The sequence below is a fragment of the Felis catus genome, chromosome B4 (assembly GCF_018350175.1).
Source record: "Felis catus isolate Fca126 chromosome B4, F.catus_Fca126_mat1.0, whole genome shotgun sequence".
In the NCBI taxonomy this organism is placed as follows: domain Eukaryota; kingdom Metazoa; phylum Chordata; class Mammalia; order Carnivora; family Felidae; genus Felis; species Felis catus.
In genome coordinates this window covers 130,146,581-130,168,303 of record NC_058374.1, presented here as the reverse complement: position 1 = coordinate 130,168,303, position 21,723 = coordinate 130,146,581, and the positions used below count along the sequence as shown (strand labels likewise).

The 21,723-nt window shown below is 40.8% G+C and overlaps 1 protein-coding gene across 21 annotated transcripts in view; it reads left to right on the top strand.

Moving 5' to 3' along the window:
• Positions 1–21,723, top strand: part of RBFOX2 (RNA binding fox-1 homolog 2) — a 289,113-nt gene that overhangs the window by 61,138 nt on the left and 206,252 nt on the right. The window contains exon 1 of one of the 21 annotated variants that reach the window (XM_019835484.3): positions 6,196–6,273. The exons of the other annotated variants lie outside the window; for them this stretch is intronic. Coding sequence (XP_019691043.1) covers positions 6,232–6,273 — 42 coding nt within the window. The 5' untranslated portion in view covers positions 6,196–6,231. Of the gene's footprint in view, positions 1–6,195; positions 6,274–21,723 lie in introns of those variants that run through there. 21 annotated transcript variants of the gene reach the window in all.

Below are 21,723 nucleotides of genomic sequence, written 5' to 3'. Positions count from 1 at the left end.
GTGGGTTCTCTTTGAGGAAATTCACGGCCCATTAGCCATTTCTGTGTATGTATAGTCACTTCACTAAAAGGTTTGCTTAAACATTAGATTCGACTTTTGTTCAGGGATGGCTGCAGCTGGCAGAAAGCTTTTCCCTCATATGCATGCGAATCCTTTGCCCGTCAAAGCTGGTAGAATGTGGGTGTGCACCTACATTTAGGCGTTTCGTGTTAGGGCTGCTGTGTGGGCCATGAAAATTCTTTTGTTCATCTCAGCTTGCTTGTCCCATATTCACAGTAAGTTTCAGACATCAGTGGGAAAGGGAAATTGGTGAATACACTGCACTGATGAGTTCTCAAACCAGTTCTCTGAGACGAATAAGGAAACTGCTTCATAGGGAAGCAAATTTGGATTTTGCTCTGTAGACAGAAGAACCTCTCCATTAAGGTTTCTCAGCCACTACAAGTGTCATTTTCAGAAGAATGCACCTCATTGGGACCTTTTTTTTTTTTTTATAATTGAGATATAGTTGATGTATAATATTAGCTTCAAGTGGACAGCCTAATGATTCAGTACCTGTGTATATTGTGAAATGGCCACCGCAGTAAGTCTATTTAACATCCATGACCACATATAGTTATGCCTTTTTTTTTCTTATGAGTGAGAACTTTTTTTTTTTTTTTAGGTTTATATGTTTATTTTTAGAGAGAAAGAGAGAGAGTGGGAGGGGCAGAGAAAGAGGGAGAGAGAATCCCACGCAGGCTCTGCAATATCAGTGCAGAGCCCAGTGTGGGGCTTGAACTCATGAACCGTGAGATCATGACCTGAGCCGAAATCAGGGGTCTGATGCTTAACCAACTGAGCCACCCAAACAACCCCCTCTCCCTACCCTTCTTTGAAAACTTATTTATGTGATGAGTGAGAAATTTTTAATGTTCATTTATTTTTGAGACAATGCGAGAGACAGAGTGCCAGCAGCGGAGGGCAGACAGAGGGAGACACAGAATCTGAAGCGGGCTCCATGCTCTGAGCTGTCAGCCCAGAGCCTGACGCGGGGCTCGAACTCACGAACTGTGAGTACATGACCTGAGCTGAAGTCGGACGCCCAACCAACTGAGCCACTCAGGTGCCCCGAGTGAGAACTTTTAAGATCTGTTCTCTTAGTGGGATACCAGGCTGGCTCAGTTGGTGGAGCCTGTGACTCTTGGTCTCGGGGTCATGAATTTGAGCCCCACATTGGGTTTGGTTTACTTAAATAAACTTAAACAGATCTACTCTCAGCAACTTTCAGACATACAGTACAGTATTATTAACTACTTTCCCTATGCTGTATATTACATTCTAATGCGTTATTTATTTTATAACTGGAAGTTTGTGCCTTTTGACCACCTTCACCCATTTTGCCCACTCCCCATACCCCACTTCTGGCAACCAGTCTGTTCTCTGTATGTAACAGTTTGCTTCTCCTCCACCCTACTTCTGGTTTCACATGTAAGTGAGATTATATGTGATTTGTCTTTCTCTGTCCAACTTATTTCACTTAGCTTAATGCCCTCAAGGTCCATTCATGTTGTCACAAACAGCAGGATTTCCTTCTTTTTATGACTGAATAATATTCCATTGTATATATACACACTTTCTTTGTCCATTCATGTGTCAGTAGGTACTTAGATTATTTCTTTGTCTTGGCTATTATAAATAATGCTGCAGTGAACATGGGCTTCATGGGCTTATTTTTATTAAAAATTTTTTTAAACACTTATTCATTTTTGAGAGACAGAGACCGAGTGTGAGTAGGGGAGGGGCAGAGAGAGAGGGAGACCCAGAATCCGAAGCAGGCTCCAGGCTCCGAGCTTTCAGCACAGAGCCCGTCTCGGGGCTCGAACTCACAAACTGTGAGATCATGACCTGAGCTGAAGTCAGACGGACATTTACCGACTGAGCCACCCAGGCGCCCCTGCAGATATCTTTTTGAATCAGTGTGTTTGTTTTCTTTGGATAAAGACCCAGAAGTGGAATTCCTGGATCATATGGTGGTTTGATTTTTAATTTTTTGAGGAACCTCCATACTGTTTTCCATAGTGGGCGAACCAATTCAGATTCCTGCCAACAGTGCATGAGGGTTCCCTTTTCTCATCATCCTTACCAACCCTTGTTATCTTTTTGATAATAGTCATTCTAGCAGATGTGAGGTGATATATCCCTGTGGTTTTGACTTGCATTTCCCTGATGGTTAGCAATATTGAGCACATTTTTATGTATCTGTTGGCCATCTGTATGTCTTTGAAAAAATGTCTGTTTACATCCTCTGCATATTTTATAATTGGATTGTTTGTTTGGTTATTGAGTTGTATGAGTTCTTTATATGTTTTGCATTAACCCCTCATCAGATATACAATTTGTAAATATTTTCTCCCATTCTGTAGGTTGCCTTTTCATTTTGTTGATGATTTTCTTTGCTGTGCGGATGCTTTAAAAATTTTTTTAAAAACTGTTTATTTTTGGGAGAGCACAAGGGAGGGGGGGCAGAGAGAGGGGGACAGAGGATCCGAAGCAGACTCTGTGCTGACAGGCTGACAGCAGCGAGCCCGACGTGGGGCTCAAACTCACAAAACATGAGATCGCGACCTGAGCTGAAGTCGGACGCTCAACTTAATGAGGCACCAAGGTGCCCTGCTGTGCAGAAGCTTTTTATTGACCCTTATTTTTATCATGGAAACTATAAGGAGAAGAGCTCTCCACATGGTATTAAACCAACCCCCTGCCCCCTCCCCCCCCCCCCCCCCCCCCCCCCCCATGGAAGTCTAACTCCAAGTAAGTGTTTTAGGAAAATCTAACCTGGATGAGGTAGAAAATCTAAAAGATGTTGCCTTGCCTTCTCTCAGCCGGCCGTATCTCTCAATTCTCAGCCTGGCCTTAGCAAAATACTTGAAAGTTCTCCTAAGTTTGCTTTGTTCTCTCATGACCGTACCTTTGTAAATCTCTTCTCTCTCTTCCTGGAAGGCCCTGACCTGCCTCATTTACCTCAGCGAACTCCTAGGGCTCGTTCTTTATGGCACCTTCTAGAGTTAGCCATTTCGTCTCGTGGACTCTTAACCGTACCCGTATACACCTCTGCTGTGTCACATAATACACTTAACTCTGTTTATTTGTCCTCCAGTGCTAGCCTTTTGAGCTGGCATGTGGTAGGTACACAGTAAATATTGAAAGAAAAGATGAACAATTGGGCATGTGTTCTGAAAGACAATCGCTACTTTCTAAAGAATAAAAGCCAGTTATAATATTTGACATCAGTAGATATATGCTTACAATTTTTTTTCAGGAGTGATACTTTGCATTAATTTCTCAGTAAAACCCGGGGTGTATATTTACAACAGGGTGCATATTGTGGCAAGAGGAGAGAGATGCTAACTGGTTCACATGGGTACCAGACACATGACCTTGGCCTCTTTAGCGTGGTTCTCTAATCAGCTGATTTAATTTTAGTGGAATCCCTGGAGAAATACTTTGAAATGCTCTGGTTCTATATGCAGAATTTAGAAATCATAAATCTAATGTATAGATCCTGACTGCATTAGGGTTTATGGATTAAAAACCAGCAGATGAGACTGTGGGCATTAGGACATTATGACTGGACCAGTGTAGGCATGAGAAGAGTGATGATTTTGTTCATCTCAAATATTATAAAATTAAATTCTATAATATGTTATCTGAAGTTTTGTCATTTCTCTTCAGCATGTAATTTCTCAAGCCAATTTTAATTTAAAAAGATCTGAGTAGAATCATTGCCATTTGTCCAGAAGTTTAGAATAATAGGATTAGAATGGTAAATTAGTAAGTATTGAGCGCCTGCTTAGGGTTTAATACTGTCAGAAATATGTGAAAAGTATAATTTTGCTCTTGATGTCGAGCAATATATTGATGATATGTTTTATTGATGACATCAGAAACCACAGATACGAAATGATTTTTAAATGTTCCTTTCCAGCCTCAACTGTCTATAAATAGGAGGCCAAGTAGAAAAAGCACAGGCTTTGGAGTCCAACAGATCTAGGTTAAAATCTTGGCTTTTTGAAACATTAAATAATGAGTTATATAATCTTGGTCACGCCGACATCTCCGGAACTCTAGTTTCCTCATTTGCAAAGTGAGATAAGAAGGTATACCACTTGCGGATTTTCGGTTTTGAGAATGAATGACAACCCCTATAAAACTTCCCGGGCACGTCGTAAGGGCACCTAATGCCGGTATGAACGAAACGAGCAGGTAAATAAATGGAGCTGTGTTCGCCGCAGTGGCCCACTTAGCCCGGACCCTTGTGGGTGGCTTTCCTGATGATAACTAACATAAACCAAGCTCAGTAATTGATTGGATGGGCATCTTGGAAACTGTGCTGCACTCTGCCCGTTGTAGCATAAGGTGACTGACCTTCTGTTTGATTTGAAGAGTGTTAAAAAGGTCTTTTAGAAGAGTGCTCATCGTAGCTCCTGGAGCCATCTGACCCCAGGAAGGTGTATAAGGAAGGGTTTCACCCACGGGTGGCTCGTTAGGAGTCCTTAAGAGGTGAGCTAGGAGAGCACGTAGCTCAAGGCTGGGCTAATGCGGCCGAGTTCCTTCTCCTCTCCTTCCCCCAGAGTGTGGCTTTCAGTTTGTTAGCAAATACTGCATCCTTTTCCACGACGGTTGTAAAGCCTATTCTGGATGCCTGTGCGTTAACTAGCGGGCATTTGGGACTTTGACTTGACTAAATGTTCCAAATTGTTTAAATTCTGTTTAGGGTCAATGACTACTTATTTTACGAAATCATTTTCCTTTCATGTCTGTTTTTTTGGCTGCAGAATTGGTGCCCTGGAGCTGAGTCTTTGCCCTGCAAACCGAAAATATAATTTTCCTGGGTGTGTCTTATTTTAATCGACTCCCTTTCATACTACAGGGCTCTGACCTGCTTGGAGCCTTTCCTACTTGGTTACAATTGATGCTTTGTCCTTTGGAGTCACATAGGACGTAGCCACTGGGTTGATTCCGTGTTGAGCTGTCAAATGTGGCTCCGGAAAAAGATCACTTTCCTAGAATGGGCCGGGGGCAGCTGAGCTGGAAAATGGGGCCCTGGCTCATATATGTAGTTGTCATTTAGGGAGAATGAGCAGCGGTTTCAAAATGAGACTTAGGGACTAAGCAGAGAAAGAGTAGGGGTAGCTCCCGGTGAGTACTAGTCAGAATTGGCTGGTGTGTGAGGGGAGCATAGCTGGACTTTACCAGAAGTAGACGCTGTTTGGGGAACTCTCTGTGGCTCAAGAAATGATGCGTATTTTGTGGCATATCTGTGCTTCTGGAAGGACAGTTTCTAGAAGTTCATGTTCTTCCTCTGGGGCTTATTAATTTCTGTTAATATCCACAGGAATTTCACTGCTAATGATGTCGGCTTACTCTCTATTTATTCAGTCTCTCTTCGGCCGAGGGACTTCCAACTACTTTACATTAATTTTGTCAGTAATTCTTATAACCTCCCTGTGTGGGAGCTGCTTGTAGATGAGGGATGTGAGAACTGGCTCCAGTTTACCTAGCAGGTCAGTCCCTGGGATGGAAAATTGGACCCAGGATTTGTGGTTCCAGGCTTAGCGTGTTTCCTCCGGGGGAGGAAATAATACTGAGCAAACAGCAAGAGAATCTGGTTGTACGAGTTGAGAGATTTCTGCCTTTACGCACGGGGTTCCCAGTCCGTGGCTCGGGACGGAAGCAGGCAGCAGTCTGATGCTCGGTACATGAAATGTCCCAACTGTTTTTTTGACTGGTGCATACTTTTATTTTTGTTCTCTTTTTTCCCCCTCTCCTGGGAGGAGAGGCGGGTGTGAGAATTTTCTGTGTGCCAACCTTAGGTGCGGGGGCAGTCTGGCTGTTTGAATGCTCAGCAGGAATTGCCATTTGCTTTTGGGTTGGGGGCCAGGAGGTCAAGCAGCCGCTTTAGGGTGGGGTTGAGAGGCGAGTGGACTGAAGGAAGAAGGACGTTTCTCTGTATTCTCTTAGTCATAGGACTCTGAATCCCAAGTAGCTAAATTTAGCTCAGGTTCCTGTTGAAAGCATCATTGGGGGGGGGGGGGGGCGGGCGGTGGGGGGAAAACGGAAAACCTTTTTGTGTATCCTGCTCCATGAAGCCAATAGGGAAGCAGGAGGAGGTGAGGTTGCCATGGAGATGGTAGCTGTGTGCAAGGGGAGAGCAGCAGGGTTTAGAATTCCAGGAAGGAAGAGAGAGTGATGTCATCAGATTCCATGGACCAGCCCAGGAACCCCTGTGAGGTTGGTGGGGAGTTGGGTGTGCGTGGGGGGTGGTGGAGTGGGAGTTTGTGCAGGGGAATTGTGGCTTCAGTAAGGTGTGGGGAGTCCAGTTCAAGCAGAGAGGTTGGTTGTGTGGAATTGTGCTGATCTGCATTAATGCCTGCTTTTTAAAAATCTGTAAAGCATTCTGAATTTGCAGAATATTTTCTTTGTTGAAAAAGGACGTATCCGTTTAAAGAAGGAGCTAATCTAGATGTAGAAATGGTATCTTTCTGTAGTTCTCTTCCCTGTAGTATTTGTGTGTGCCTTTATTCCTTGTATGTGAGGCTGTTTGTGCACACATTTTGGATATGTAGTTGCCTTTGTATGATGCCTTTTATGGGGCTGCATGCAGCTAAATGCTTCATTAATGCCTGATTATCGTATTTATTTTTCTGTGGCTGGGTGTGTATAAATAAAACGTTACTTCTTATGTAAAAAAAAAAAAAATTGAAAGAGAATCAAAACAGTTGCTTTTGCAGCAGGAAGGAAAACTGCATGCTCCAAGGCAGTCATTCTGAACATATGCTGCGCGTTCGCATTGCTAGTGAAGGGCAAACGTGTTTCTTTTGGAATGACTGAGAGGCTCTTTTTTTTTTTTTTTTAAACAACTCTAACAGAATCTGTGCATCCAAACGAGTACTGCCCTTCAAAATAGTCGCTTTGGCTCTGGTGATACAGACATTGCGCAAAACATAAAGAACTCTCATTTGGAATCAGCTTCAGAGATGAGAGATAAGGAGAGCATTCTCAATACCTAACACCGAATTTTTTATTTAAAAAAATTACCTAGTTGCTCAGATGAGGTTTCTTCACAACTGGCTTTTCCCCATTTGGGGTTGTCAAAAAATCAAATCTGTGTGCAAATGACAAGCTTTTATCCCAGTTAAAGATATTTCAAGTCCTAGATGTAGGTTCTGAAGGTATTTTCGGTTGCAGATAAAGAGCTCTTAGATTGTTTAGTTTAGCAGGTGGCAATGTTTTGAATGATGGCAGCATCTGAGGAATGAGAGCAGAGCCTTCCTAGGGCGACATCTTCTGAGGTGACCCATTTGGATTTATTTGTTCAAGAGTGTGTTAAAATCCGTGACGTTACCATTGGGTAATGTGGGAAGCAGCATTATGTGGCGCGTGTGAGAGCACAGACTCTTTGGAATCAGATTGGCTCAAGCCTTGAACAAACCCTGTTCTGCTACTTCCCGACTGACCTTGGACAAATGACAAGTGACAGTCCCGTGGTGTGTTGGTTTCCTCATGTATAAATGGGAATAATAGTGCTAGAAGTACCCACCTGATAGTGTGGAGCTTAGGGGTAAGTAAGCTACTATTTAAAGCACTTAGACCTATTGGCTGCGTTCTCAATCGATGCGTGCTCTAGTTATGGTCATTCGTAAGTATGCATTTCTTTGAACTACGGAATGATGAGGTAGAAGGTCCCATACACCGCTGCATGTCGAGGAGTGGGGGGAGGGGCGGCAGCAATCTGTAGTTTTTAAAGGATTCCCAGAGAATTCTGACGATCAGCCAGATTTGGGGACCGCTATTTGGGTGTAATCTATTTTGAGTGTGGTCCAAACACCAGTAGCTTCATCATTTCCCCGGAGCTTGTTAGAAATGCAGACTTTCAGGCGCCACCCCAGCCCCACTGCATCAGAATCTGCATTTTTAACCAGATAATCCGACAGTGACCTGTATGCGCATTAAAATTTAAGAAACACTACTTCTCCCAATGGGAGTAATTGGGCGATTACTGCATTTTAAAGGTGAATTCTCTCTCAGTTATTCCCATTGGTGGAAGAGAAGCAGTCTAGCCAGGCTGCTGTGTAGATGAGCGTGCACTTTACCTCCCCTACTGCTCGGCCTAGGGATGAATGCTTTTCTGGGCTGAGTCACCGCGTACCATACAAGGGAAGAGCAGAGTTAGAACTGTGGCTCTGGCCCTACCATTTACTAGCTGTTTGGCCTTGGTCCAGTCATTTAACCTCTGTACGTCTCAGCCTCTTCACCTGGTAACGGAATCATCCCGAGACCACGAGATACTGTGTAGAGAGTATCTAGCACATTACGGTGCCTGCGTGTGATAGTGCCTTGCCCCCGCCCCCCCTCAACCTTTCAGTGATGATCTGTGTGGTAGTTCTGTCCCTCGGAAAGGGCCACCAGTTGTGACCTAATTCCGTCCTCTCTTGTCCTCCCAGCTATCTCAGGCATCGAGTTGTATGACAGAAAACCGTAGGGATAGTTTTCTTTCCTACTTTGTTCTACAAAATACGTTTTACTTAATGGAGACTGTTACCCAAGAGGGCCGGAAGAAGAGCTATAGGAGGTCCTCTGAGTAGTTGAGCTGGTGCAGGAATCAAGGTATGATGAGATCTGATAGAGGCAGCTCTTTTGATGAATTCTTAATAGTTGACCATATGTTTAAAACAATAACATTTGTGCTTAAAAAAAATGCCATGTAGGGCTGTCTGGGGGCTCAGTAGGTTAAACATCTGACTCTTGATTTTGGCTCAGGTCATGATCTTGCTGTCGTGAGATCAAGCCCTGCGTTGGACTCTGTGCTGAGTGTGAAACCTGCTTGGGATTCTCTCTCTCTCTCTCTCTCTCTCTCTCTCTCTCTCTCTCTCTCTGTCTCCCTCTCTGTCTCTCTCTCTCCCTCCCTCTCTCCCTCCCTCTCTCCCTCTCTCCCTCTCTCTCTGCCCCTTCCCTGCCCCTGCTCTCTCTTTTTCTTCCCTCTCTCACTACCCTCCCCCCCAATAAATACATTAGTGAACATTAAAAAAAACCCAAAAAATTGTATAGAAAAAAGTCCATAAATTCAGGTGGCTTCATTTGAGGTCCATTAGATCACTTCTAAGCAAGAATTAACATGGCGGTTATCAGAAGATCATTGAAGTAAGTAAGGAGAGAAGTAAGTAAGTAAGGAGAATCTTTTTTTTTTTTTTTTTTCCTAACTAGGGTATCAACACAGTAAGAGGAAGTTCAGGGACTTGCTCTGGGGATGCCAGAAATAGATGGCAGAGAGTTTAGGTCAGAGGATCGGCCGCTGTGGCCAATAAGGCATTGGAAGCAGGAGCAGGAGATAGAGAGGTCCATTTTCATTCATTCATACAAGCATTAGGGGGACTGAGGGATACAGCAGAATTGTAAACTCAAAGCCTGTAATGAAAATTGTTGTAATAGCTTTCATCTGAAGGGTAGGTAGGTACACTCCTAGGTGCTTTGTATACATTGTGCTTAATCTTAGCATCTGGGCAATGTATAGGCATAATTACATATATTCTACCGATCAGAAAGGTTGAGTAACTCGCCCTTGGTTACCTGCTAATAAGCAACAGAGCTGCTTTGACATCGTGTTGGATAGCAATGTGAGGGATGAGACTGTTAGAAAAGGGAAGTTGAAATAGCCAGTAGACACCAGTTAAATAAAATTTATTTTGTCTATGTTGACCTTTTTGGTGAAAGTGTTAATTTAAATTAAGGCTATGATATTCAGCATGTTTGCTTATCTTAGAGGGATTTTTTTGAAAGCTGCCGAATTATCCTTTTGGGATAGATTTCCTTTATACTCGGAACTAATTAAGAGATCTCTTTTTTTAAATACCAAAGCTTGTGAAGTCTTCAGTTCATGGAAACACCAGTTTGAATTAAATACTGTAACGCAGACTAATTTGTTGGTGGTTATCAATTGGCATATTTAGCCATAATAAGTATTTGCATAATCATGTCTATTATTTCATGCTGATCCAAATACAGATAATTATCAATGATTGCACAAAGTGAATTTCATGCTCCTAGATGGCTTTCTAAGTTTTAGTTGAAAGAACCCCAACCTTGCAATTGGAAGTCTTGGGTTGCATGCCCCTTTTTGTCGTTTATTGCCTTGGAGACCTTGTACGTGTCACTTCACCTTAGGAAGTCTAAACCTGAGTTTCCCTCATCAAACAATAATGTTCTCTGTTTAGCAGGACCGTTATGAATAAGAGGATGCGTTTGATACAAGTTCTGGTCCTCACTGACTATAACCATGAGAGAGTCGTTTAAAACCTTGCACTGCTTTGGTTTTCTTATCTGTAAGGTCTGCCTGTGTGTGTGAGTATAGGGTGAGGGGAGTAGAGTGCAGATAAAGGAGCTGGATTAGAATTAGATGGCCTACGTGGTCCCCTCGACACCTGTGATCTTATAATTGTCAGATCTGCCTATGGTTTGTAGGTGGTGAAGTGTTAACAGATAAGGCTTTGTTTCTCGTTCTTGTAATTGTTCTTTAGCTGTGGTAGCCTATTAAGGAACAGGTACTGCCAGGTCACTTTGCATGTATTATCTCAGTTAACCTTTGTAACAACTCTAGGAGGTAGGTGGTGTTATTTAGAAGGGGCAGGAAGAATTTGAGGCTCCGAGATGATCGGGGAGCTAGTAAGTGTCAGGGACATAGGTCAGCATGATACCAACAACTGTACTTTCCTTTCTGTATCTTACTGTGCATGGAATTATTTGTGACATGTTGACGCTAGGAAGTATTTGTGGGCTTATTAGGTATTCCACAGACAAATTGCTTCTTAGGCCTATTATATACTAATGGGGAAATTCAATAAAATATTTTATTTTTGAAACCTGTGACACATCTACTATCATTGGGAAGAATATATAAAGATGTATAAGATGTAGTTTGAGAGCTTATGATCTACTTGGAAAGAGAAGGCATAGGCATATACATAATACATTTAGAAATCTGTCTGTGGGAGAATAAAGTCAAATGTGCAGTAAATGCTGTAGTAGTTACAAGAAAGGAGTAGTTAGTATGGGCTAGAGGATTGTTTTGCAAGCTTTTTTTGACCATGACCTATGAAAAGGGGATCCATTTTATGTGGCAGCCTAGTGTATAAATACTTATATGTATATATGTGACTAAAACAAGTTTCATGAAATAATCTTTACTCTTGCTAAATATGCTTGATTCTTTCTTGTTAAAAATTATGTTGTAGTCTAGTATGATGATTCTTAAAATGTGGCCCATGGACCCCTCAAGGCACTTTTTAAAGAGGGTCTTAAAGGTCAGAACTATTTTTATGATTGCATTAAGATACTATTTGTGTTTTTCGCTGTGTTGATATTTGCACTGATACTGCATAAGCAATGATGGGTAGGACTACTGATGCTCTGGCAAGAATCAAGGCAGTGTAACAAATTGTACCTGTAGTCATGAAATTCTTCACTGCTACACGCTTGCAGTTAAAGATGGGAAAAAAAGCCAGTTTCACTTAAGAATGTCCTTGATGAAGCAGGAAAAATTATTGCTCTTACTAAATATCCACCTTGATTATGTATCTTTTTAATATTCTGTGTGACAAAGTGGGTAATACATGTAAGGCACTTTTACAGACTGAGTAGGAAGGTTATCTCAAGGAAACACTTTTATGATTGTTTGAGTTACTAGCTGAACTAGCCACTTTTTTCGTGGAACACCGTTTTTACTTAAAAATCAAAATGACTGGGGCGCCTGGGTGGTTCAGTCGGTTGAGCTTCTGACTGTGGCTCAGGTCATGATCTCACCGCTAGTGAATTCAAGCCCCGCGTCAGGCTCTGTGCTGACAGCTCCAGGCTGGAACCTGTTTCTGATTCTGTGTCTCCCTCTCTATCTGCCCCTCCCCTGCTCATGCTCTCTCTCTCTCTCTCTGTCTCTCAAAGTAAATAAACATTAAAAAATAAAAATAAAAATGACTGAAGGGGCTCTTGGGTCGGTTAAGTGTCCAACTTCGGCTCAGGTCACGATCTCATGGTTCACAAGTTTAAGCCCCGCATTAGGCTCTGTGCTGACATCTCGGAGCCTGGAGCCTGCTTTGGATTTTGTGTCTCCCTCTCTCTGTGCCCCTCTCCCCACTCATGCTTTCTCTCTCTCTCTCTCTCTCTCTCTCTCTCTCTCTCTCTTTCTCTCTCTCTCTCTCTCAAATAAATGAATATTAAAAAATACTTAAAAAAATGACTGGCTATGGTTATTTAGACTTGCGTATTTGGCATAGATTTTATTAAAAATGAAGTAAAAAAATAGAAATAAAAATGAAGTGACCCGATTTTCAAGGAAAACAATGACAGTATTTGTTATCAGTGATAACATTTGAGCTTTCAAGGAAAATTCTGGTTGAAATTAGAATTTCAAAAAACTTGTGTCCTGGACAGTGGGCTTGATAGCTCTAGTACTTAGACTTATTCTGATGATACTGATGGTGATATTAGTGAATGTCAGTTTTTTTTCGTGTTACATAATGGGATATGTCAACATATAGAAAATCTTAAAATTTAATGAACCAGCATTTTATAAGTGAACCATGCATAACGTTAAATAATCATGATAGGTAGAAATTCATTCAAAATGCAAGACAGACCAATGGATTTTGATATAATAGAGAATGAAGAAGACTGTTATAATACTCCTGCCTTTTCCAAATACATATCTATGGAAGGCCAGATTTTCTTCTTACATTTCAACCAAAATAACCTATCATGACAGATTGAATGCAGAAGCAGATAGGAGATTCTAGCCATCTTCTGTTAAGTTGGATGTGAAAGGTATTTGCAAAAATGTAAGACAGTGAAACTGTTCTTACTAAATTTTGTTTTTGTTTTATAAAATGTAGTTCATTTTCATAAAATATTTTCATGGTAACATAATGTTTATTATTGGTATTTTAAAATGGATTGACAAATTTCCTAAAAATTACTCAGTTTTAATTTTTAATAGGCAAATACCAATTTATAGCCCACATAAACAAAAGTTCTTTGGAAGCTTTCATAATTTTTTAAGAAAGTAAAGAGATCCTAAGACCAAAAAGTTTGAGAATTGCCACCCTACCTTTTTTTTTTTCTTAATATATAATGGTTGAGATCTCTTAAATATGTCACGAATGGGTCTTGACCCAGAGCTTAAAAACGTACTGAGCTAGAGTTACAGGGATTGCCTTGTGAAGGGAGTTGGACTTTGCTAGATTTTACTTAGGTTGAATTGATGTGGGAGAACACCCTAAGGTGTGAAGTAAGTTGAGTAAAGTTGATACCCGGAGATAGCTGTTTGCAGTAATTCTGTGTAAACCCCATTTACATCTTGCCTTCTGTGAGTTCCCCTTGTGATTTCTTCATGCCTTTCTCCATTATCACACCAAGTACACTTGTTCCCTCTGGGCCTTAACATTTTATTGCATGATTCATGCCGTATTTATTTACATGCCTCTCTCTCTTACTGGACCAGGAGTTCCTTAAGAGAAGAATTAGTGACCTATTTGTCTTTCTATTTCTACCATGGTACAAGACCCATGAAAATCCCTTAATAAATGTTTGTTGAAGAAATAAATAAATGGGGAGGAAAAAGGAATGACCAGGTAAGGCCAGATTTAGGGTGTTAGGAGCTTGAACATGGAAGCAGTGAAGGGCCATTAGCATGGCAGTGATATGGGCGATGTTTTATGAAATTAAACCTGGCCTTCCTTGGTAAGAAAATTGGGAAGAGGTGGATGGCGGCTGCTGGATGAGCCAAAGAACTATTATTATGGTAACTTAGGCTTGACTCGGGTGATCCAGGCCTAGATTAGGTGAATGCTTTTGTCATAGATAATGAAAGACATGTATCCTGAGGAATATTTACAAAAACATAAACATAATCACACCCATGCTACCTAACATTTATTGCATACTTATAATATCCTGAATACTGTGTTAAGGACTCAGTATGTATTATGTCATTTAATTTCCACAGCATCCTTGAGAGGTACAGTTGTTTCCATTTTTTTGATGATTAAGTAAAAATACATGTTCATTGTTGAAAAATTAGAAAATGCAGATAGGCAAAAGAAAAATAGTGTGTATCATTGTAAATCGAAACTCAACACTGAGAGACATAATCACTGAATATTTTGGGATATATCCTTTTAGACTTAAGAAGAAAAAAGTGTGTGTGCTGATATATGACTGCATATAGGGAAACCCTGAATATCAGGCTTTATGCTGTTTCCCCATCGAAAGGATGGGCTAACCTAAATATATAAACTTTTAGGGATGTTGACGAGGCAAATGTCTTTAAGATGTTAATTTTATTCATGCATATCCAAAATAATACACAAAATTATATAAGTAGAAACGTTTTATCTTTTAGGGTTTTTTGAAGAAGATAAATACATACTCTACTATATCAGTATCTGTATCTTTGCTTAGAACCATTTGAAGTCTTCAGACAGCTTTCTAGGCTATATGGGGAGATACAGCACTCATATCTGTTATAAGTCGCAGATGATTTTATTTCAAGCTGTAAGTATCCATTCAGATGACACCAGGAAGGTTGGTTTTCTTTATTTGTGCTATATTGTGTACTGCATTGCTCAAAAAAAGTTTTTTTTCAATTAAAAAATTGAGTTGAAATTCACCTAAAATTCAACCTTTTCAAATGAAGAATTTGGTGGTATTTATTACGTTCACAGTGTTGTGCAGCAACCACTCCTATCCGTTTCTGAACATTTTCATCACCCCCAAAAGAACCCCACACCCACTCAGCAGTCACCCTCCATTTTCCCTTCTCTTCAGCCTCTGACAATCACCGGTCTGCTTTCTGCCTCTATGAATTTACTGTTCTGCATATTTCATATAAATGGAATCATACAATATGTGACTTTTTGTATCTGGCTTCTCTCATTTAGCATAATGTTTTCAAGGTTCATCCATATTGTTGCATATATCAGTACTCTGTTTTTCTTTATAGCTGAATATTCCTTTGTATACATATTGCCACAATTTGCTTATCTGCTCTTTAGTTGACGCACATTTGTGTTGTTCCTGCCTTTTAGCTGTTGTGCATAGCACTTTGACGAACGTGTGTATAAGCATTTGTTTATCTGTTTTTGGTTCTTTGGGGAATATACCTAGGAGTGGAATTGCTGGGCCATATGGTAATTCTATATTTAACTTTTTGAGGAACCACCGAACTGTTTTCTGTAGCAGCTGAACCATTTTATATTCCCACCAGCAGTGTACAAGGGTTGGTTTGTCAATTTATTTTTAATGAGGAACACAATAAGATGGGGGAAAGTAAAGAGAAAATATGTGTGGCCTTTGAGTTTATTAGAGCTTTGTATCTCAGATTTTGCCTCACGGACTTATTAAATATTTAACATCACTTCAGCACTGAGAATGAAATTTAGCGTAGGGAAATGTATCTAATCTATTTTAAGTGGTAGCAGACTAAGAAGTGAAGATTGGAGAAGTGAAAGAAGGGAAATTTAAATAGACTTGAAATTCCTTGAAGGCAAAGGACCTATTCAACTTTGCGTCCTCTGTATTTGGTAAAATGCTTGGCACGTCATAGGTTGTGCTGGATTTCCCCAAGACTATCCTAGGTCCAGCGATTCACTGGGATGTACAGAACTCAACATGTAGTTCATATACATGGCTCATGTTCATTGTCATGGCTGTGAATTATAACATTGAAAGTGTAAAGCAGAATCAGCAGTGGGAAAGAGCGCATGGGGGTGAAGTCCAGAAGAAATCAGGCTCAAGCTTCCAAGAGTTCTCTCCCAGGGGAGTCACACAGGATGCACTTTGCTTCCCTCAGCAGCAAGTTGTGACAGTGTTGTCTCTCAGGGAAGCTTATTGGAGACATTGTGCTGAGATTTTTCTTCTTTGAGGGTAAGTGGGAAGGGTTGTTCACAGAGGACCTCTACCTACTACATACCACAAATCCAGACTTTCCCGAAGGAAATGTTCAGCATAAACCGTATTGTTTGCAGAATTCAGGCACGGTGGGCCGCTCTTATCAGTTCTGGGGACAGAACCCTCCCAGAATGAAATCTAAGTTCTCAGACACCGACCAAGACCAACCTCGCAAGCTGCCCTTTCTAAGGATGGCAGTCAAGCCTGCTATGTTCATTCTTTTCCTATGCTTAGGTGTTTTAGTTCCTTAAAAAGTGTTGCTAGGTTCTGTGAAAAAAAAAAAAACCTAAATACCATAGTGGAGAACCAGCAGGGACTTTAGTGTTAGACAGACCTGGATTTGTATTACTATAGGCAAATTGCATAGTTTTCTGAGCTTCAGTTTTCTTACCATAGAGAGAGACATTATGGAGTTTAATGAGAATACCAAGTGGTAACGTAAAGAACACTGATAACGTAAAGACGCTACGCCTAGTGTCTGCCCTGTGTATAGTAAGTAGCTGTCAACATTTTGTTTCAGCTCACCTGTATCAGGAAATAAAGAGAACTCGAAAGAGTGGCAGATGTACTCTAACAGCAAGTATAATATAATGTAATAATCATATATATATATCATGTATATATTACGTATATATGATTATTACGTTATATTATACCTGCTATTATATTACATCTGCTACTCGAGTTTTCTTTACTTCCTGATACAATATTGATATAATTAATATCTAATAGCAATGCCCCTGGGGCTGAGATAAGGCACCAACGGAAGAGCCTACCTCCCCTACCCCAGCGGCTGAGATCTAGACTTGGTTGGAGAGGGCATGGCTGTGGCTTTCTGAGTGGCAGAGAAGTAATTCCCTGTGATGCCAGACCTGCAGAACTTGTTGGAACTCTGCCTTTTTAAAAGTTGCCAAAAATCTATCTTCTAGGGTACAGGTTTTCTCTGCTGTCTGAAAGTAAAGTGTTCCTGTGAAACCTTTTGTAATCCAAAATGGAGTAAAGTGAAGAAACGATTACTATTAATATATATGGAGAAATTTTTGAACATTTCTAGCCTCCCAAAACAACTTCTCTAAAGTGTTTTTGGTACCTTTGGACACGCATTGCTAACGGATGCACAAAACAAAGATAGGGCACAGACGCTCACAAACCAGATACTAATGTAGCTTTTTCTTTCAAGTGAAGTGGTGTAAGATAAATGTTCAGGAAGAGGGGGATGCGGGTCTTGAGGAAAGCTGTTGACAGGGAGTTGTCCTACCAGAGGTCCTGTGCCGTATACCAGCCCAAGGGGGGTTCCTAGGGGAAGCTGCTGATGGCGGGGTGCTGCTGCCTGCTATTTTGCACTGCAGGAGCTGGAAGGGAGGAAGGAAGAGTCCTTGTCTTGTGGGAAACTGCTGAGAAAGCACCTTGGGACCTGGAAGCAAAACCCTTTCCGCTAAGATGCATTTCCTGTGCTCTCTGCTGGCACAGCTTGGCACCGTGCGTGCTGTCGAAGGGAACCTGCCTAAAAGGCCCAGATCCATTTTCAGAGAGCAGGCAAAAAGGATGTATTTGGAGCTGGGAGTCAACTAATGGATAAGCAGCATATGGATAGAACGCATATTTAATTCCAGATGCTCAGAAGCCAGGAAGAAGATGGCAAATAGAGATCTAAGGTACCCAAATGTCAGTAAGCCACATGCAAAAAAACAAAACAAAAAAAAAACCCCAAACAAACAAACAAACAAAACCAACTTGGACACTTATACCATACACAAAAATTAACTCAGAATGGATCTAAGACCTAAACACAAGAGCTGAAACTGTAAAACTCTTAGAAAAAAACACAGGGGTAAATCTTTCTGACCTTGGATTTGGCATCTTGGATATGACACTGAAAGTACAGATAAAAACAACAACAACAGGTAAATTGAACTTCAGGAAAATGAAAAACTTCTGTGGATCAAAGGATATATACCATCAACAGAATGGAAAGTAGCCCCAAATGGGAGAAAATATTTACAAATCATTTATCTAGTAAGGGATTACTATCCAAAATATTTAAAGAACTCCTTCCTACAACACGATAATAACAAAACAGGTCTAGGTGGTTTCACGGTGGGTGTCTTGGCCACAAGCAGTTTTGCTCCATAACAAAATGGTTGTAAGGCAATTTTGTACTAAAGGGGAAAAAATAACTGGTTGACAGTTTGGTTTGACAGTTGCTGGTTTCATTGAGTGGTGACAGTTTGGTTTCATTTCTCTATCGAAATAGTACTCCTGTCTTTATATTATTATATAAGTCTTAGGCCTCCTTGTCAAGGTCCATATGGTGGCGTAGTTTTGAACCCTTATCTCCCAAAGAACTGTATAATGTCTGTTGGCAAACATGTGACAGGATGCCAAGAACAACAGTGTAGAAGGCTTTCACGATGCAGTACAGAGTCTAGTTATAAATAGACACCCTAGTATTTGGAAACGGATACCTCTTCTAATGAAGTAAGAAGTTCTAGTGAAAGAAAAAGTGAGATGCCAAACAAGGAGACCAATCAGGAAGCAAAAAAAAAAAAAAAAAAAAAAAGAAGTAAAGTACTAAGCATAATACGATGAATGACAGACTTGGAAGACAAGTGCTAGGTATAATTTAAATATTAAACATAGAATTGCCAATAATCCAGCCATTCTGCTTCTGGATGTATACCCACAGAAGTGAAAGCAGGGACTCCATATTTGCACACCCACGTTCATAGTAGCCTTATTCACTATAGCCAAAAGGTGGAAACCACCCAGTGTACGTGAAGAGATGAATAGTTAAACAGAAGGGGTCTGTCTATACAGTGCAATATTAGCCTTAAAAAGAAGGAAGTTCTGACTTAAGCTACAGTGTGGATGAACCTTGAATACATTATTGTTAAGTCAGAACTTCCTGAACACTGGTTTTTTGAACACTGGTTACAAAAGGTTATGGTTCCACTTACATGAGGGTCCTGGAGTCGTGGAATTTACAGAGACAAAGTAGAATGGGGGTTGCCAGGGACGGGGGAAGGGGAGAATGGGGAATCGAAGGAGTAGTGAGTTTCACTTGGAGACAGTTCTGGAGACAGTGGTGAAGGTTCTACAACAGTGTGCGTGTACTTAATGCCACAGAACTGTACACTTAAAAATGGTGGAAATGGCAAATTTTATATTATTTATATGTAACAACGATTTTTTAGAAAAGGAAAAAATAGAAACTGCTGAAGAATATTTATAGTCTGATGTCAGACCCTGGTACCGGAAGGAGTAGATGGAAGGGGAATTTTATTTATTATGTATGTACTTGGAAATACAGTTTGGTTATCACGATTGAATTTTAATTAAAAAAATAAGTTAGAACTGAATGGGTTTGTAAGGAAATTGAAGAACTGGGAGTGTTAGTCAGTCAGGAATTGATCTCAGCAGGGTAGATTGCTAGATTGTGTGGAGCACCCATACATATGTCACAAAAGGCTGAGTTGCTTTGGTCACCTTAGAGCTAATGGCATTGATTTTTCTCTCGTTGAATGCTGGAATGGATTCATAACGTTACTAATTGTTACCTAGTGTTTGAACACCTTCAGGTGATGCGGGATGGCCATTCGGCACGTATTTTTAAAGAACTGGCTTTAACATAAGCTAAGAAAAATCGATGGTTGTTTATTTGGAAATTTGTTACTTTGTAGGAATGAGTCCCCTAGACTGATTGAATTTCTGGAGTCATTTGCGACTGATAGACAGGGGGGCGGGGAGGGAATTCTTGTGGAACTTCCTCACAGTGTGTTACATCCGAGAGATTAAGGAATTTGGCCAGAGTCACACAGTTAGACAGCCGGCTGTCTCACTCCCAGAGTCCATGCTTTCTCTATTGCTCATGAACGGAGCTCCTTACAGCGGCAGTGAGCAGGGTCTGAGGCATCAACAGCTTCCATGATTTGACAGTCCAGGGTTCTAGGCTGTAGGTTCTCTTTTCTGGCTGGTTTGTTGAATGACTGTGGGCAGAGTACTTCTCTTTCAGTGTCAGTTTCCTCAGCTGTAAGAAGAGGGTTTTGATTGGTTATCTCTTTGAACTCTGTGGTTGTTCTTGAAAAGAGGACGTTTTAGTGTGTTCCAAAGGTGGGCTGCCAGGACCCAGTAAATCCGTGTCAGCTTTTAGCATGAACGTATTACTTACACTGGGGCATTTTTATTTTAACTTAGAAAAGAAAAAAAGAAGACGGTGTCTGGGGTGGGAGGTGGTGAGTATAACAAAGTACTGTCATCAGTTGTCTTGATTGGGATGTAGAATAAATTATGTCTTATTTTACTGGATCATGAAAGCTTGGTTTACCAGTTACCAGTTGCATTTATGTTGGGACCGTGTTGTTAGATACCGCCAGATTCATATCCCTTCTAAGTCTTCATCTTATCTCTGGGTACCTTGAATCCTATATGGCTTGGAAGCAGAATGATGTCCTGTGATTGCTTAGCAATCTGTCTTCCTGAGCCGAAGATTCTTGTTGCTGGGATTGGTTTTTGCATGCCATAACATATGGAATTTAGGTACATCTTCAGTTCCCGTGGTCTCCCCTCCCATGTCCATACTTGGAAAACAAGTTACTTTGGTTGCAAAACAAGGTAGTGAAATATCTTAGGAAACTCGACTCGCTTCTTTTTCCAGCCAGTATGGTTTAAGTCAATCTTCCTTCCATTGTTAAATGTGCATAGGGTAATGTGAGGTTCATTTTCAGCCACAAATAAGTCTGTGAAAAATCTGGACTTGTTAGCATTGCCCAAGTTTTGTTTGTAGAGGACAGCTTTGTTTCTTTCCTTTGCTTCTTTTTACTTTTCCTCTCCCCAGATTGCCTGGTGGCAGGAATTTACTTTGTTCCATTCTCAATATTTTTCTTCCTCTTTCATTTGGTGAAATGGGTTTGATTTTGTTAGACACGAAAGACAACCAGGTGCGTTTTGATTTTTTTTTTTTTTTTTAATAATTGCTTGATGTAACTTCATTATGCATTTCCGGTTTTCTACACCCTGCCTCTAGACAGTCCTCATCAGTGATAGAAGCCAATGAGAAATACCCTTGTAATAAATCTCTGGATGTTGAACACACAATCTGTTAAGTAGGTGAAACCAGGGAAGTTTGGCAGAGGGTGTCCTTCATAGGCTCCCGTTAATATTTCATGGATCATTCCATTGCTTAGAGGTTATGGCTAAAGTATTCTATCACTACTATGTTTCTGTATGAATGTAGGGATTTTTTTGATCGTCAGTGTTGTTAATTTCTCCTAACACTTCTTTTTTAACTGTATTTTAAAAATGCTTAAGGAAGGGCACCTGGGTGGCTCAGTTGGTTGAGCGTCCGACTCTTGGTTTCTGCTCAGGTCATGAACCCATGGTTGTGGATCAAGCCCTGTGTTGGGTTCCACGCCGAGTGTGGAGTCTGCTTGGGATTCTCTCTCTCTCCTCTGACTCTCTTCCCTGTGCTCTCTTCTGTTTCTGAAAAATAAAAGTAAATGCTTAAGGAAACAGTACCTTTTGCTTTTCAAAAAAGAAAAAAGCAGATATGGTGTCTTTCAGAAAAAAGAAATGTGTGTTGTTTTTTTTTAATTTTTTTTTTTAAGTTTATTTTTGAGACAGAGAGCATGAATGGGGAGGGGCAGAGAGAGAGGGAGACACAGAATTGGAAGCAGACTCCAGGCTCTGAGCTGTCAGCACAGAGCCCGATGCGGGGCTCGAACTCATGGACCGTGAGATCATGACCTGAGC